General features: G+C 38.6%; 1 protein-coding gene across 5 annotated transcripts in view; it reads left to right on the top strand.

Moving 5' to 3' along the window:
* Window positions 1-18,834, top strand: part of exoc2 (exocyst complex component 2) — a 265,211-nt gene that overhangs the window by 173,881 nt on the left and 72,496 nt on the right. For all 5 annotated transcript variants that reach the window (XM_063069708.1, XM_063069706.1, XM_063069705.1 and 2 more), the window contains 6 exons: window positions 2,401-2,522; window positions 3,791-3,852; window positions 5,254-5,334; window positions 8,025-8,084; window positions 10,110-10,171; window positions 12,889-12,964. In XM_063069708.1, the coding sequence (XP_062925778.1) occupies window positions 2,401-2,522; window positions 3,791-3,852; window positions 5,254-5,334; window positions 8,025-8,084; window positions 10,110-10,171; window positions 12,889-12,964 (463 nt within the window). The remainder of the gene's footprint in view (window positions 1-2,400; window positions 2,523-3,790; window positions 3,853-5,253; window positions 5,335-8,024; window positions 8,085-10,109; window positions 10,172-12,888; window positions 12,965-18,834) is intronic.

Genomic DNA, 18,834 nt, shown 5'->3' on the forward strand with positions numbered 1-18,834 from the left:
GTTAGGTGAGTGGGCAAATTCATGGCAGATGCAATTTAATGTGAATGAATGTGAAGTAATCCACTTTGGTGGCAAAAATAGGAAAACAGATTATTATCTGAATGATGGCCGATTAGGAAAAGGGGAGGTGCAACGAGACCTGGGTGTCATTATACACCAGTCATTGAAAGTGGGCATGCAGGTACAGCAGGCGGTGAAAAAGGCGAATGGTATTCTGGCATTTATAGCAAGAGGATTCGAGTACAGGAGCAGGGAGGTACTACCGCAGTTGTACAAGGCCTTGGTGAGACCACACCTGGAGTATTGTGTGCAGTTTTGGTCCCCTAATCTGAGGAAAGAGATCCTTGCCATAGAGGGAGTACAAAGAAGGTTCACCAGATTGATTCCTGGGATGGCAGGACTTTCATGTGATGAAAGACTGGATGAACTAGGCTTATACTCGTTGGAATTTAGAAGATTGAGGGGGGATCTGATTGAAACGTATAAAATCCTAAAGGGATTGGACAGGCTAGATGCAGGACGATTGTTCCCGATGTTGGGGAAGTCCAGAACGAGGGGTCACAGTTTGAGGATAAAGGGGAAGCCTTTTAGGACCGAGATTATGAAAAACTTCTTCACACAGAGAGTGGTGAATCTGTTAAATTCTCTGCCACAGGAAACATTTGAGGCCAGTTCATTGGCTATATTTAAGAGGGAGTTAGATATGGCCCTTGTGGCTAAAGGGATCAGGGGGTATGGAGGGTGCAGGGTTCTGAGTTGGATGATCAGCCATGATCATACTGAATGGCGGTGCAGGCTTGAAGGGCCGAATGGCCTACTCCTGCACCTATTTTCTATGTTTCTATATGTCTGAGATTTCCAATACTATCCTTGAACGTGGCTGTGGCATCATCTAGTATTTTTTCTTAATTCACTTTCAGCTGACTCTATTACAAGGAATGTGGCATGCAAGTTGTGGATGGATCTCCAATCAAGTTGTAGTTGGCTCAGCCGGTCACATCCCCACAATGTTGACTCTTCTGTTTTTATCACATACAAGCCTATTGTAGCTTGTTGGTTGTTGTATTTCACTGTTACAAATGTCATTCCCATTGGAGTTTTCTTTTCTTCAGTATAAATTCTTAGTTGGCTATCTGCAGGCTTCAGTTCAGTAACTTTGAACTACTATTCATACTCGTTTTGTGGAATGACTCAAACAGCTGAGCCAGTGTCCAATATCATTTTAATTAATTTGCCACTCACTTCTGGTGCAAGCCTATTGGTGCTTGTCTATTGCAACACACACAAAATGCTGGAGGAACTCAGCAAGTCAGGCAGCTTCTATGGAAATGAATAAACAACAGTGTTTTGTGCCAAGACCCTTCTTGCGGACTTGTCCATTGTTAGTTTTTACAATGTAAATCTCAAGGCTATGCAGTTTGTCTCACTCTCATCATTATCAAATTTGTTTATCAACAGCATACAGATTAGTGCTCTTGTTGAAACTGCAACTTGACTTTTTATCTTTTTCTCTTCCCTGTGCAGTATATTTATTTTTGTCTGTCTGGCATGCTCTTTATGTGTGTCTACTTTGTTGTATTTTCTCCATTTTTGCCTTTTTAATGTGCATTGGTCTGGTGTATGTGAGCTGCTGCTACGATGGCAACACAATTTGTTCGGCCAGGCAGGTTTCCGCTCAGAATTGCAATTTTGTTCGCACTCACTTTTATTCTTGAATACAACTCAATTGAGTCTCTGGCTGCTGTTTCCATTGATAGTGATTTCAACCACTTCTTTAAATGTGAGTTGTGCTTCAGCTAGGAACTGATTTTGAATGCTTTCTTGTAAGATTTCGCAAACTAAGTGATCTCTCAGTGTATCATTAAGCACATCACTGAACTGACAATGCTCAGACAATCTCATGCTGAAATGGACACCCTTTCCTTTTGATTCCATTTATGAAACCTGAAGCATTCTGCAATTAACAATGGTTTTGGTTCTAAATATTCCTGCATTGCTTTCATGATATCAGCAAAGGTAATTTTGGCTGGCTCAGTATTGGAATGATATTTAACCTGATTCTGAAGAAGTATGAAACATTGTTTTATAAGATTGAGACTCTCCCAGATTCTCCTGTAGTTTAATATAAGGGCCTAATGTATTTCCAGCTCTCTTCCTGAGGCCTTTCCTTCCTCACAAAAGCAGAATGCTTTTAGCTGCTAATATTATGGTCAGCTGCACTGTGTATGTTTTTCTATTATGTTCCATTTATCCTGATTCCTACCTCCTCAGTCTTCTCAGAATGAAGGGGAAAATTGAGCTGGTTAACTCCAATAGTTACTTAGTTTCTTGATAAGAATGTAGATATGTTGTAAAGTTAAAAGTCATCGACTAATTCTTTTTCTTTTGATTAAATGACAGGCTTAATTATGAATCTTTGACAGCACTGGAAATTCCGAATGATCTCCTGCAAACAATTCAAGAGCTAATCTTGGATTTGAGAGTGCATTGTCTCATGGTTACCTTGCAGCAGACTGCTGATGGTAAGTATCTGGTTTTGTACACATCACTTATCTTGAGCAGATCCTCGCCAGCCAAGTTGTTTTCTGTGAGCTAGTTCTATCTACTTCTAGTTTCTCCAAAAATATGGTGGAAATTCCACAAAGGCAAAGGGGCAGATTATAGACTTAGCATTTTAAAATAAGTATGCTAGTGCAAAAGATTAGCCATTTCTAAAACCTAATAGAATTGATTCTAATCAAAAGCTTGAACAAGCCAATAATTCAGCAGCTCAAAGAATACAAGTAATTGTTTGTCAGGACATGTCAAGACTCAAACAAGGTATGAAACTGATTTGAATTGTTTTTTATTTGTTCTGCATGTTTTAATGACTGAATTTTCTTCGGAACACAGTTCTTGCTTTGTTAATGGGGTTGACTCTGCTGTATCTAAAAGAGCTACTGGCCTTGCTTTGTCATACTGCATATTAGACATAAAGCAATGGATAAACAATTCACCGGCCAAAGCTGTTGTATTTGCTTCTGATTTCAATCTCCATCTCCTAGCCACTAGCTTCATCCCTGAGCCTGATTATGTTTCTGAAGCTGAACCTGTTTGTAACCTTGGAACTTATTGAGAATTTGTTCATGTACTCTACATCACAAGGAATTCTTCATATTACCATTGCCTATCCCTTTTTCAATTCATCTGGTGTTGAAACTCTCATGTTAATAATTTTATCCTTTCTATATTGGAGTCCTTTACACACCTTTTTAAGTTGTTACCTTGTTAATCCAAATTTTGGTCATCCGTCCTAATCTCTTATGCAGCTTGTTGTCAATCCATTTTTTTTTTGTTTAATGATCCTATACAGGGGCCACAGAATATTTTAAGTACATGGAAGTGTTATGGTCATTGAGGTAGTGATTAAAAAAGCAAAAGCCGTAGATTCATTTGATCTCAAGTACAACAGAAAATAAAGGAAATCAGATGGTGTCTGCAGTATTGTCTTCTAATGCCAAAACATTTTGACAGAAGATCTTTACTCATTGTTAATTCCCCCGTTCTTTCAATAGAGTAAATCGTTCATTTACTAAACTAACTGAATGGTTCCCTAAATCTCAAAGCAAGATAACCAATTATTTTATAATACAGTGAAATAAGAGTCACATAAAGAATGTTTGTAAAGTATAGATTCTCACTTCTCAAATAAAACGCATTTTTTTTTTCATTTGTTGCAAGGAAGATATCCGTTCAGATGCATTTGTTGTGCCCTTTTGTATTTATATCTAAACTTCTGTTTCTTATTTAGATGTTAAGAGGCTTGCAGAGAAAGAAGACTGGATTGTTGACAATGAAGGGATCACTTCTTTGGTTAGTACTAATACTGGTCTGAGACCATATAAATGAGATATTATACAGAAGCTGGAAACTTGAGCAACACAGACAAAATGCCGAAGGAACAGCAAGTTAGGCAGCATCTATGGAGGGAAATAAAAGATCAACGTTTTTGGTAGAAACCCTTCATCAGGACTGGAAAAAGAGGAGACAAGTTATGTGCCAATATTTTGGGAATTCAGCCTTTAGCATGAGGTTTCTACTATTTGCTGTCTATAAATACAGTTTCTATAAATTCCAGTTAATTGGGCTATATTAGGACCATTATATTTTGGCCCAATTAAACAGCTGTCCCAATTAGCAAAAGATTCGTGGAAATAGTTAAAAAGGTATCAAACAAAACTAACTTCTGTTTAACTCAGTAACAATGTATTTAAATGATTTGCAGAATAAATTAGAACACTACCAATACTACTACAGTACTATAATACTATGTATTTGTTCCTACTAGTTATCGACAGAGGAATCCATACAGTGTATGCTGCCATGTTTTTTTGATTGACTGTAAATGAACGAAGTTCAGACATCTACTACAGATAATGGATGGCCTTCATATTATGCTATTGGCAATTACATCCTCCAAATCTTTATTTTTATTGTAACTTTCAAAATAATTGTCGATACCTTCAAGATGTTTATAGTTCCTAACATTGAAGTAGTGAAATAGTTTCAGTCTTGTTTCCCTGATGACTGATTTTGTTTTCTAACTTTATAACGCAATAAGCTGCTTGAAGAATGGCTTTGTTTTCATAAATAATGTAAGATTTTACTCAAAGTGGTTGACAAAAGGCATAACATTTCCTGTAATAATTAGAAGGAAGAGTTACCTAGCTTACAAATAGTGTGAGTTTTGTAAAAAGGCCAATGAAACATAAGTCAATTTGAGTTTTAATCTTGGTATAAGTAGCCCTGTATCATATTGTAATCTGGATCTTAGCCACTGTGATGAATGATAGAACCCCATTTTCAGTAACTGTGAATGCCAGAATGGAAAACAGTTGTTTTAAGTTTTCATTTCGCATTTGTTTTTAATTTGTCATTTAAATATGTTTCATTCTGTTTATTTTAATGTGTAATAGAAGTGTATATTAAACCAACTTCAAGATTTTACTTCAGAAGTCTTGTCAGTTTGTGGGAAAATTGTAATATCAGATTTCAGATTGTTTTAAAAAGATGTTCAAATGCATTGCGAATTGGACATGGAAAGCACTTTGAACTTGCTCTGGAGATGCAACATAATTACACAGCATTTTTGAAAAAGTTTATTATGTTGTTACTATTGAACACAAGGGAATGCAATATCTGAATTATTAATAATTGCCTCTTTGATTTTAAAGCCCTGAGAAAGTTTAAAAAGTAATGTACTTTTTATTCTAGCCTTCTCAATTTGAGCACCATGTTGTGCAAACCCTACAAGCTCTCAAAGAAACCATAGATTGCAAGGCTGGAGAAACCAGTGTAAGTCCTCTTTTTCTTACATTACATTACAGCTTTGACAAGTAATTTCCCCTCACTCATTGTTGAGTTTTAGTATATCTGGAAACATACCTTGCTGCTCTGTTTTTATTTTCATTCTATCTTTGAATGTCATATTGTTCTCCATCTCAAAGAATGGCTTAATCTGATCCTAAACTTGTTCACATAATTTAAGACAAGTAATTTAACAACAACAAACTTTCTCACAATGATATAAAGAACCAGGCTTATACCATGTTTAAAGAAAGCAAACAAACTATGAATGGACTGGAAGTCAAAATGTTACTCTGTCAAGGCTTCATGGAATCACAAGTCTCAATAAAGTAAATATAGATAAACTATTTTCAGTAATTAAATCGATGAGAATTATAATCTTTTTTCATTTTTTATCAAAGTCAGATGGTTTATGGGTCACTTAGTCCTCAAGGAAGATGGATTTTATGGCTTGAAGGAATTGGAAGATTCTGGGAATTAGTGATTGAAATAAACTTGATATAGGTTGTCTCAGGGAGCCTCATGGACTGTCTTGCTTTTACCTTATTGATTCATCATGATACATATGCTTAACTTTTTCTGCTGTTGTTCCTTATTGAATTATTGTAAATTTTGAGGTGATTAAATAAAGAGGTACTGGATCGACATGCTTAAGAACATAAGAAACAAGCAGGACTTTTGTGTTTGTTCTGCCATTCAATAAAATCACAGTAGTTGTTATTTATTCATGGTCACTTTCCTGTATTAACCCCACATCCCTTGATTTTTTTAATGTTTAAAAATGTTTGTTCATTGTCTTGAATATACTTATTAACTGACCCTCCACAGTATTCTGGGTGTAGAATTCCAAAGATTCAGCAACCTTAGGGTGAAGTAATTTCTTCCTATTACTGTCTGGAATGACTGACTTCTTAATTTGAAACTGACCCACAGTTTAAAAATTTAAAGTAAATTTATTATCATATGGTAATATATGTTGCCATATACTATCTTGAGATTCATCTTGCAGTAGAACAAAGAGATACAATAGATTCAATTTTTTAAAAAAATTACAAAGACTGACAAGCAACCAATGTGCAAAAGACTGTGCAAATACAATCAATCAATAAATAAAGAACACTGAGAGCATGAGTTGTAAAGTTCTTGAAAGTGGGTCCATAGTTGTAGCGTCTTTTAGATTTGAAGTGAGTGAAGTTATCCGCACAGGTTCAGAAGCCTAATGATTGAAGGCCAACAATCGTTTTTGAACCTGGTGGACTGAAGGCTCCTGTACCTCCTTCCTGATGGTGGCAGTGAGAAAAGAGCATGGTCTGAATGGTGGGGGTCCTTGATGATGGATGCTCCATTCTTGTGGCTGTGCTCCTTCTAGATGTGCTCAATAGTAGGAGAACTTTCCCTGTGATAGTCTGAACTATATCCATCACTTTTTGTAAGCTTTTCTGTTCTTGGGCATTAGTGTTTCTATGATGGAACCAGTCAGGCTACTATCTACTGTGCATCTGTAGAAGTTTGTCACCATTTTACAGTACATAACATACTGAATCTGCACAAATTTCAAAAAAAAAAGTAGAGGTGCTACAGTGCCGCCTTTGCAATTTCACATTTTTGCTGGTCCCAGGATAGATGCTCTGATATGACGCCAATGAATTTGAAGTTACTAAACCTCCCCATCTCTGATCCCCTAATGTAAAACCCAGTCCTCATTTGGACAGTTTGAGACACCTCAGTCCAGATGAAATGTCAGTTTTGCATCTGCACTTGGTAATTTTGTATGTTTCATAAGAAACGTCTGTCTTTCTTTTAAAGTCAGATGTTTACAGACCTAGCCTGTTTGATCTCATTATGCAACAAACCTGCCATCCCAGCAATCGGTTTTATGAATCTTCATAGAACTCCTCACTATCGCAAAAATATCCTTCCTTGGGCAGGAAGTGACATGTACCCAATATTCCACATTTAGACTCTTCATCCAGATACTAATTTGCACAAAGACATTAAGATCTTCCTGGAACCAGTAGTTTTTAAATCTCCCATGTTAAAATACATACTTTGTTTTGATGTTCTTTGCAGCAAAGTTGTTGACATTGCATGTTTGCACATTATATTGCCTTGACCATGTGCTTACCCACTCACTTAGCTACTTTACACCTGTTTTAAGGTTATGAGGGGCCACTAGGAGTGGAGATCTTTTTGGCTGCCAGAGCATATTGTAAATTGTATATACAAGAGCTACAAGAAGAAAGGAGTTTAAGAGTGATTATTATGATTAATGATCTAACATTGGAAGAGAAATCAGTTTGGAGTTGAAGTCATTTTCATATTTTCTTAAACTACTATACCAAGTTTATAATTTTATTTGTCTTTTGCTTAATCCCATGTGAATGCCCTCATTGTAATTTTATTTTACTGCATAATGGCAAATATAATTATTAGCCTTTTAAGCATTTTGTAGTTGAGCTTTGTAATCTGTTTGATTATGGGAGGATGCTTAAACTGGTTGAAAAAAATCAGTGCAATAAAAGTTTGGATAGTTTGCCGTTTGAGGGCTTTGCTTTCAAATGGACACCAGGAGTTGATAATCCATATAGGCACTACTGCAATCTTTTCCTTTGGAACTACATCACTACGCAATTCTTTGATTGTCCCATTTCACAGTAGTAATCATTTGCTTGTTTCAGATTTTTCAGCATGAGAAGAACCAGCAACATGTCTTTGAGCTTTCCATTAACATCATGAAGGTGGGTAGTAGAAAGGTATTTGTATCTTGTACAGTATGTATCTATATACTACTAAAACTTTCATGCTGTCTGTCTGTTTGTGACCTCCAATTAGCTCAAACGGTGCATTACAGCAGCACTTTTTTTGGCTAAATCAAATAAAAATGTGCTAACTTACAGAATGTAGGCAAAGTTCAGGGTTATATATTCGTATAAAATTGCTCATTTGCAAAAATCAACAGGCTCCCTTTCACCCGAGAGCCGATCCGTCATCATAGAAATCGGGACGCGACAGCCCGACGCATGTGCATGGCCAGCCTCAGCAGCGACACCTACCAGAGCAAAAGGGCAGGGGAGCTCTGTTTCGAGGGGTCTCATTATGCTAATCATCATCAGCATGTGCAGGATTGGGACAGATCTGAATGCCACCCATCAATAAGAGATAATTAAATCTTATTGTAATGACGTACTTCCAGACACCATAAAACCCTTTGCTGCAGTCAAAGGACAGCAGTGACTATATCACGTCCATTTAGGAGAGTGCCACCCACATCATCAAGAATAATCAGCATCCTTTGGTGTTACTGCTTCGTATCTTCCATCCAGCATTAGGGTTAAAAAAAAAGGTCAAAGGTCAGCCTAGTTATGCCGCGTAGAAACGGAAGGGGGACATTATGGTCAAGAGATTACTCCAAATGTTGTCGGGAAGTGGCAAGGAGAGGGGGAGAACAAGAATCGGATGAGGCCAGGGCTGCACGACTCCAGGATCAAAGAGTCAGGACAAAAAAAAAATGAGAGAAGAAGAGACAGAGGAGGAGAGGCATGCACGTCTCCAGGATCAGGGACAAACAACAAACAGCAGAAAAGATGAACAGACGGGGGATGAAAGGACTGCACGTCTCCAGAATGACAACGAGAGTCACAAGGGTGGCAGATAAACCAGAAGTAATGCCATTAAAAGTGTCCTTCGTTAAATGAGGAGCTACATTTGCTTTGCTATGCGTTGTTCTTCTTTAATAAACTGAGGTTTTCTGCTTCAGTTTCCAAAGCAAAGCGATACCGATAGCATTCAGGAAAATTTAATGTTCATTCTGGTCACATCAGACTGCACTACCCTTCTCTCAAAGGGTGCCCCAACGGGTCACCCCGTTGTCTAGTGGCTCTTTTATAATTGTCTATTTCTCTATTTACTAAACCACTGAATCACATTTTAAGATTTACACATATATGTAGATTTCATATTTTGAATTTCTTTATTATTCCTCTCAGCATATTATATATTACATAATACAGTATCTATGCAAGCAATGTATTTCTTGAACTGTATATTTATGAGAGTAGAATGGAGATTTTATGTATGAAGAAGTAATAATAGAAAAATTATGTGTATTGCTTGAATTTCCAGCATCTGCAGATTTCCTCTTGTTTGTGAAGAATTATGATATCTGTGTTCTTGTGAGGAAGAAAGTGGCAAGAAATTTGTTGTGTAGCAGAAATCACCCAAAAGTAAATAGCCCAAGATTTGCTTCAAACCTTCAAGTCAATATGAAGCTGAGGAGCTGCACCAGAAAAATCTATGCAGTTGATAGTTGCTCATATTATTTCATTTGTCCCAAAGTTAGCAAAGGGATGCTTAGCAGATGATATTCCCAGTTCATATTTTTGAGTGCCTTTGCTCTGGCAGACTCAATACTAATTTTGCAGCTAGGCATTTCGAATAAACTCATACACAGAACGATCACTTCTAAAAAGTAGAAGAATCTGGGGAAGGGAATTGATTCAAATGTGGGAAGAATGAAATGAATGGGAATAGAGCAGAGGGATACTAGATGGCATAGACTCGATAGGCTGAAGGATTTGTTTCTGTACTGTATGTCTGTGGAACTCCATATATTGAGTTAAGCATAAGCAATAGCAAATCTCCAAATCTCTGTAGAGAAGACTCAAACATTTATTGTAAATTTTTCACATGATAATAAATTTCATGTTATAAGTTGAAAAATATAAATTTAGATAAGGTTACTTACACTATTTCTTTTCCTTAAGGTTTTTATTGATTCTTTGGAGTACTTGAGTACAAAAGCTGAAGGAGATCAAGAAAGCATGCAGTGAGTGTTTTGGCATTTTGTTGATGAAGATATCAATTCATGTAATATTTGGCAATATTTCCTCATTTGCAATTTACATTGATATCAACAGTGTTTGCTTATTATCTGTTTACTAGAACTATTCAATATTATTCTCTGCAGAAAACGATTCATAATGATGACAGCTTCAGTACTAGATTTCATTTATTTAAACTGAAATTTGAGCACCTAATCCAATACAGTTTTGGGTACTTGCCATTTTCCAGGAGATTTTCAGTGAAGCGTTAAACCAAAATCTAATTTTCTTGTTCTATGACGTTAGTTTGAAGAAAATGGGTAATTTCTCACCTGGCCTGGGACATGGTAGATGCAACTGAAAATAGTGACATATTCACACTTTGATTTAGTTAGTTTAGTCTAGTTGAGAGGGGGTTGAGGCAGGAATGACTTTTTTTTTTGACCACTAATTATGTTAATTGGAATGCTTATTTTGTTAATTACATTTAATTACACTAGTTGTTCTTATTTTGCTATATTTCTATGTTAGTGTAATTCGTTAATCTAATATTTTTAAAATCGTTATAAGACCATCCACCTTTGCTGGTTTCATAATAAAGGATCGAATGTACTCTTTTTGACTTGAAGCTCAGTTACTTTGAAACATGTCATACAGCGTCAACTCCTGTACTCAGTCTCTCAGGTGGTTTTGGTTTGCCTTCAAGTAACCCCAACAGATGGGAAAAGATATTTAAAAAAAAGAAGTGCATAGATAAGATTAATGTTTATCATACAGTTCAGGAATCCACCAATGTTCTGATTTAGTTAATGTGCATTATTGTACTCATTGAATGAGCTATGTTGAATTTTTATGCCTCTTTTTGCCTAAAGTTATGTATGTCTTCCTAATCAGTGCAAAGCAGCTGATCAAAACCAGGGATAATACTGAGAGCCCAGAGAGTGCAAAAGTAGCAATCTGGCACAAAAATAAAATAAATTCTGGAAGAACTCAGCAATCAGGCAGCACCTGTAGATTGCAATGGACAGTTGTCATTTCAAATCGAGGCTCTTCATTTGGACTGCTTAAAATATTACTGTTACTGGCAATCCTGAGTTTGAACAGCAGACTTTGCTTCCACAGAGAATAGTTACAGCAGATAGCATAATGTAGTAATGAAAAATAAAGAAATGAATAGATGCAAACACAAGGAAATCTGCAGATGCTGGAAATTCAAGCAGCACACACAAAATACTGGTGGAACGCAGCAGGCCAGGCAGCATCCATAGGAAGAAGCACAGTCAACGTTTCAGGCCGAGACCCTTCGTCAGGACTAACTGAAAGAAGAGATAGTAAGAGATTTGAAAGGGGGAGTGGGAGATCCGAAATGATAGGAGAAGACAGGAGGGGGAGGGATAGAGCTAAGAGCTGGGAAGTTGATTGGCAAAAGGGATACAGGGCTGGAGAAGGGAGAGGATTATGGGACAGGAGGCCTAGGGAGAAAGAATGGGGGAGGGGAGCACCAGAGGAAAATGGAGAGCAGGGAAGGAGTAATTGTGAGAGGGACAAAGAGAGGAAAAAAAGGAATGAATGAATGATTGAATAAATAAATAAAGGATGGGGTGAGAATGGGAGGAGGGGCATTAACGGAAGTTGGAAAAGTCAATGTTCATGCCGTCAGGTTGGAGGCTACCCAGATGGAATATAAAGTGTTGTTCCTCCAACCTGAGTGTGGCTTCATCTTTACAGTAGAGGAGGCCATGGATAGACATATCAGAATGAGAATGGGACGTGGAATTAAGATGTGTGGCAACTGGGAGATCCTGCTTTCTCTGGCGGACAGAGCGTAGGTGTTCAGTGAAACGGTCTCCCAGTCTGTGTCGGGTCTCCCCAATATATAGAAGGCCGCACCAGAAGTACCGGATGCAGTATATCACACCAGCCGACTCACAGGTGAAGTGTCACCTCACCTGGAAGGACTGTCTGAGGCCCTGAATGGTAGTGAGGGAGGAAGTGTAAGGGCATGTGTAGCACTTGTTCCGCTTACAAGGATAAGTGCCGGGAGGCAGATCAGTGGGAAGGGATGGGAGGGACGAATGGACAAGGGAGTCGCGTAGGGAGCGATCCCTGCGCAAAGCAGAAAGGGTGGGGAAGGGAAAGATGTGCTTGGTGGTGGGATCCCGTTGGAGGTGGCGGAAGTTACAGAGAATTATATGTTGGACCCGGAGGCTGGTGGAGTGGTAGGTGAGGGCAAGGGGAACCCTATCCCTAGTGGGGTGGCAGGAGGATAGGGTGAGAGCAGATGTGCGTGAAATGGGAGAGATGCGTTTGAGAGCAGAGTTGATGGTGGAGGAAGAGAAGTCCCTTTCTTTAAAAAAGGAAGACATCTCCTTTGTCCTGGAATGAAACGAACATCTCCTTTGTCCTGGAATGAAAAGGACTTCTCCTTCGTCCTGGAATGAAAAGGACTTCTCCTTCGTCCTGGAATGAAAGGGACTTCTCCTTCGTCCTGGAATGAAAGGGACATCTCCTTAGAAGTGGAGTAAGACTTTGAAACATTAGCATTTGCCAGGTTGAGTCAAGTGCATTGTTTCTATGCTATACATTTTATTTAGTTTTGTGTCACGGCAGTTTTTGTTCTGTTCCTAAAACAACAAAGAAGTTTGGTTAAAAAGAGTGGAGTACTTTTTTTTAACTGAATTAATTTTCTAATAAGAACATTAATGTTTTTTTTTCTTTCCAGTCTCAGTAGCCTTCCATTAGATATTTCATCCCCAGACTTACTTGGAAGCTTGCATGAAAATTTCACTCCTACTCCAGTAAGTACCATTCCAGTTTATTCAGTTTATTTGTGAACTTGTGCAGAGTTGCTAATTAATTTCTCAGTGTTGATAATGATGTTCTCAGATTGCTGTAAACTGACAAAGCAAATAATTAAAAATGTGTAAGAGAAAATATGTAGATGCTGGAAATCCAAGCAACGCACAGCAAATGCTGGAGGAACTCTGCAGGCCAGGCAGATTCTCTGGGGAAAAAAAAAGTACAGTCAACATTTCGGGCTGAGACCCTTCAGCAGGACTGGAGAAAAAAGGATGAGTAGATTAAAAGGTGGGGGAGGGAGAAAGAAACACAAGGTGGTAGGTGAAACATGAGAGGGAAGGATGAAGTAGATGGCTGGCAAGTTGAATGGTGAAAGAGGTACGGGGCTGGAGAAGGTTAAATGAGGATAGAAGGCCATGGAAGAAAGAAAATGGGGGGAGGAGCACCGGAGGCATGTGTTTAAAAAGATGTTTTCAGAGGCACATCTTAAAGGTTCTTTAGGAATCATTGCTTATCATATTAAAAAAAAATTTCAATGAAGTGGTCATTCTTCCTACACTATTGCTACTCCTATTTGTATGTATGAGGTGTTATTAGGATATAAAATTAAATGCAGTGGCTTTGAGACTAATATAATCAGGCTCCAACTCCACATCCCAGAGAGAAACAGCTTGACCTGGTGACAGTTTCAAAGCTGGGTGTGTGAAGCTGCTGCAAGCACGTTTTTAATTGTACCACACCTTGCGATGCCTGTGGAAATGACAATAAACTGGACTTGAAGATCTTTGCATTTACCGGTGTCATAACAACTGACTGACGATAGTTTAATGCGCACTATTACTTTCACTTATCTGGACCCAAAACATCAGTACTGCTTTAGAAGAAAAGGTCAGTTTCAATGCTTGCAAAGACACCATGTCACAGACAACCCATTGACTCATTTTGCAGGAGCCATAAGGCTACTCTAAAGTCTATCACATTTGGCACCTTTAAAGAGATAATTAGTTTTTCCAACAAGAAAAGCCAGGACTGCTTTGACAAGAATATCCAGGAGATCAAAAATTAAATGAATTATGAACATGACATATTTTTGGACTAGAAGCTCCATCATTCCCACTGTAACCTAAAGAACACTTGATGGGTAGAAAGAGCACAGGAAGCTCCATAACTCGACATGAAAAAGATCATTAATGCTGCAAAATTATCTCTGTCCCAAAGAGGTAAAACATTGATTGTGAAACTCATCATCACCCTCAAAGCACTGGAGAGATTAGTCATTTAAGAAAAGGGTATTTGATGATCAAGATCTCAGCCCGGTACAGAACTTGTGGCCTACCAGGCAGTAGTCATACTTAGGGTAGAGGAGCAATATGTTCTGTCTGGGTAGCCTCCAACCTGATAGCATGTATATTAATTTCTCCTTCCAATTTAAAAAAAAATCCTCCCCTTCTGACTTCTTCTTCTATTCCTCACTCTGGCCTCTACCTATCACCTCCACCTGGGTTCCCTCCTCCTTCTCTTTCTTCTATAGTCAATAGAGAATAGGTGCAGGAGTAGGCCATTCGGCCCTTCAAGTCAGCACCGCCATTCACTGTGATCATGGCTGATCATCCACAATCAGTATCCAGTTCCTGCCTTATCCCCATAACCTTTGATTCTGCTATCTTTAAGAGCTCTATCCATCTCTTTCTTGAAAGCATCCAGAGACTTGGCCTCCACAGCCTTCTGGGGCAGAGCATTCCATATATCCACCGCTCTCTGGGTGAAAAGGTTTTTCCTCAACTCCATTCTAAATGGCCTACCCCTTATTCTTAAACTGTGACCTCTGGTTCTGGACTCACCCATCAGCAGGAACATGCTTCCTGCCTCCAGCGTGTCCAGTCTCCACTCTCCTCTCCTATCAGATTATTTTCTCCCTGGCACTTTACACTTTACCTGTTCTACCCACCTGGCTTCACCTATCACCTTCTAGCTATCCTCCTTCCCCTTCTCTTCTCCGCCCCCCCCCACCTTTTTAATCTGACATCTTCCCCCTTTTTTTCCAGTCCTGAAGAAGGGTCTCAGCCCAAAAATTGGATTGTTTATTCATTTCCATAGCTGCTGTCTGACCTGCTGAGTTCCTCCAGCATTTTATGTGTATTGCAGTAGTTATTTCTGCCCTTTTTGCTTCTGAAACCTGTAATATTTCTGCTAAAATCTCCCAATGCACTGAAAATAGATGTATGTGAATCGAAGTTAGTGTCCTTCCCCAGCCCAATGTCACCAACATTGATGTCCTAATTACAAAAACAACAGGAAGTCTGCAGATGCTGGAAATTCAAGCAACACACATCAAAATTGCTGGTGAACGCAGCAGGCCAGGCAACATCTTTAGGAAGAGGTGCAGTCGACGTTTCAGGCCGAGACCCTTCGTCAGGCCTGAAACGTCGACTGCACCTCTTCCTACAGATGCTGCCTGGCCTGCTGCATTCACCAGCAACTTTGATGTGTGTCCTAATTACGCTCATTTAGCTATGCTGGGCAGGCCAGGACTTTGGAAATGGACAATCTATTTGAGTTTCTGTTACAGGAAGAGATTACCAGGTGGAGAGAGGAATCGATTCAAGAATATGCTCAAAGCCTCCTTGACATCCCCTCACCTACAACCTAGCTGCCTCTGCCCTTCCTCTCCCTTCAGACACCTCCTGTTAACATCTATAGAAGAGTTCCATGTAGGCTTTATCACTCTGGAATGCAAACAAGTCTTCCTCAATTCCAAAGGCCCCCAAAGAAAAGTACGGGTAGCAGGACAAGCAAAATGTTATGATGGATCTGACAATTGAAAAGAAATTAACTTTGAGAATAACCTTTTGCATTTTTGATATTTGTGACAAAAGGTGCATCATGCTTGATATGAAAAAGAGAATGAAGATCAATGCTGTTAAGCATTCAACCAGCACTTTTTAGTTTTAAATTAATAATACATTAAAAAAATGAAATTTTCAAAAGACCCAGTATTGTTACATGCTTTGTTTCATCCTTGAATCCTTGAGTCACAAGTTAGAATGAATTTGAAAAAGATTGTCTTTTCAACCCACTCGATAAGGAAGCTGAGTTTGTCCAAAACAAGTACTACTATACAGGTATATAGAGGAATTTAAGTTGGGGATTTATATGGGAGGCAGGGTTTAAGGGTTGGCCCAACATTGTGGGCCGAAGGGCCTGTACTGTGCTGTACTATTCTATGTCCTATTATCTATTGATATGTGGTCAACACTCACTCTCATGTAAGCTGCTGTGGGCAAGAACGTGATAGTTATTTGTGATTGGTATGCCTGTTGGGGTGCTTAATTATGAACATTGTAGGGTATTAATTAGTTTCTGAAAAGAAAACTTGTCAGTTGCTAACTTTAACCAGTTTTCCCACTGTGCTCTTAAACAACAATTGAAGTTAATTGTGAACAGGATAAAATGCATTAATCGTTGGCAAGGTAAATCTTTGGTTTTAGAAATCAGTGTTGTGAAAGAGATGAAAAGAACTATCCTACAATTGGATACGAGAAATGTTTTTTTAATTTTATTTAGGAATCCATTGATGTCTGCGCACTTGATTAAAATTTGAACTGGGAACATTATAAGTAGTTACTTTATTTCTAATAAGCTTTTTAAGCGAACTAACATTTGCTGAACTAGTCGCAGGCCTTGGACATACCTGAAGCCTGCAGTGTTGAGGATAAAAATTCTACTTTTTATATCATCACAAAATGTAGGCCAATGCCTATTGTTCATTCCTAATTATTCCTTTTTCCTATATGATTGCTGAACTTGGTTAATGACCTAGATTACAGATATCCTTCCCTCAAGGTATTTGTGAGTCCGATGGATTTTTTCAATAATCTTGTGTTGTCATGTTCGTCACTATTGATATTAGTTTCTTATTCGGCTTTGTTTAATACTTGATTTAAATTCTTCTGCTGCCATGGTGGGATTTACAGTGCCTTGAAAAAGTATTCAGCCCCACAAATATTTTCACCTTTTACTCTCATTTTTTTTAAATTTAAGATATATTGAAGTAGGATTTTTGAGCTAATCTACAAAACATTGTGCATCATGTCAAATCAAAAAAAAATCCAAAAACTGTCAACAATTTACTAAAATTTAAAACCAAAATTGCGAGGCTAGAAAAAGTATTCATCTACTTTGTAATTATTTTGTAATTATGCTAACTTGCCTCAGGTGCAATACTGTATATTAACTTAGCGATTCGTTGATGTAGAAAATTGGAGGATCACCCGTTTTCAAAGATTTCATAAGAATAAATACCAACTCCCTCTGTAAGGTCCAACAGTCAAAAGTCCAAACCAAAATGAAGACTAAAGAGCATTCAAGTGAAGTCAGGGAAATGATAACAGAGAAGCACATATCTCGGGAAGAATACAAGACCATCTCATAGGTACTGAACGTACTTTAGAGCTCAGTGCAGTTGATTGTGAAAAAGTGGAAAAAATATGAAACCACAGCACACTGCATAGATAAGGCCATCCCTGTAAAGTTAGTCGCCGGAGAAGAATGGCACTTATAAGAGAGGCTACTGTGAGCCCAACAGATGTTCTGACTGAGCTGTAGAAGTCAGTGGCTGTAACTGGAAATGAAGTTCATGGCCCCACAATCTCAAAGGGTATTATTGGAAGTGTGGCAAGGAAGAAGCCATGGCTTAAAAAAAAAGCATATCCTTGCTATAAAGACTTTGCAAAGCATCACTTAGAAGATGCTGCAAAGATGTGGAAGAAGGTTTTGTAGTTGATTGAGACTAAAGTGGAACTTCATGGCTTCAACACTATGTGATACATGTGGCATAAACCTAATGCTGCGCATCAGCCAGTTAACACCATTCCTACTATAAAGTATGGTGGAGGTAGCATCATGCTGTGGGGATGCTTTTCAGCAGCAGGGACTGGTAATCTGGTCAGGATTGATGGGAAGATGAATGTTGCTAAATACAGAGAGATCCCTGGATAAAAACCTGCTAGCCTCTGTCAGAAAGGTTAAATTGGAGAGAAAGTTGGTCTTTCAACAGGACAACGACCCAAATCACTGCCACAGCAACCATGGAGTGGCTTCAAATGAAGAAAATTTACGTCCTTGAGTGGCCCAGTCAGAATCGACTTTAACCCAATCAAACATTTCTGGCAAGACCTCAAGGTTGCTCTTCAACGCCACTCCTCACTAACCTGGCACAGTTTGAGCAATTTTGCAAGGAGGAATGGGCAAATCTCGCTCCATCATGTTGTGCAGAGCTAATAGAGACTTACCCAAAATGAATACCGGCTGTAACAGCTGCAAGAGGTGGTTCAACTAAGTACAGGTTTCCCCCGCCATCCGAAGGTAGAGTGTTCCTATGAAACGGTTTGTAAGCCGGAATGTTGTAAAGCGAAGAAGCAATTACCATTAATTTATATGGGAAAAATTTGTGAGCGTTTGCAGACCCAAAAATAACCTACCAAATCATGCCAAATAACCCATAAAACCTAAAATAACAGTAACATATAGTAAAAGCAGGAATGATATGATGAATACACAGCCTATATAAAGTAGAAATACTTTTCCACAATCATTGCCACACTGTTCTCCGTAGTGAAAATCTCACGCAAGCGCTATCGGCAAAAACACTACAAAAACACTCTCTCCAGTAACCTTTAAGCTGTGAAGCTGCCAAATCATTCCAAATAACATCTAAAAATACACAGCCTATATAAAGTAGAAATAATGTATGTACAGTGTAGTATCACTTACCAGAATAGGGAAGACATCAAGCACACTGATGATGGTGTGTTAGGCTGAGTCGTCGGAGGTTGGGGTGATGCAGTGGCCCCCACCTTCCGGTCCGCCG

This window comes from Mobula hypostoma, chromosome 17 (assembly GCF_963921235.1).
Source record: "Mobula hypostoma chromosome 17, sMobHyp1.1, whole genome shotgun sequence".
Lineage (NCBI taxonomy): Eukaryota > Metazoa > Chordata > Chondrichthyes > Myliobatiformes > Myliobatidae > Mobula > Mobula hypostoma.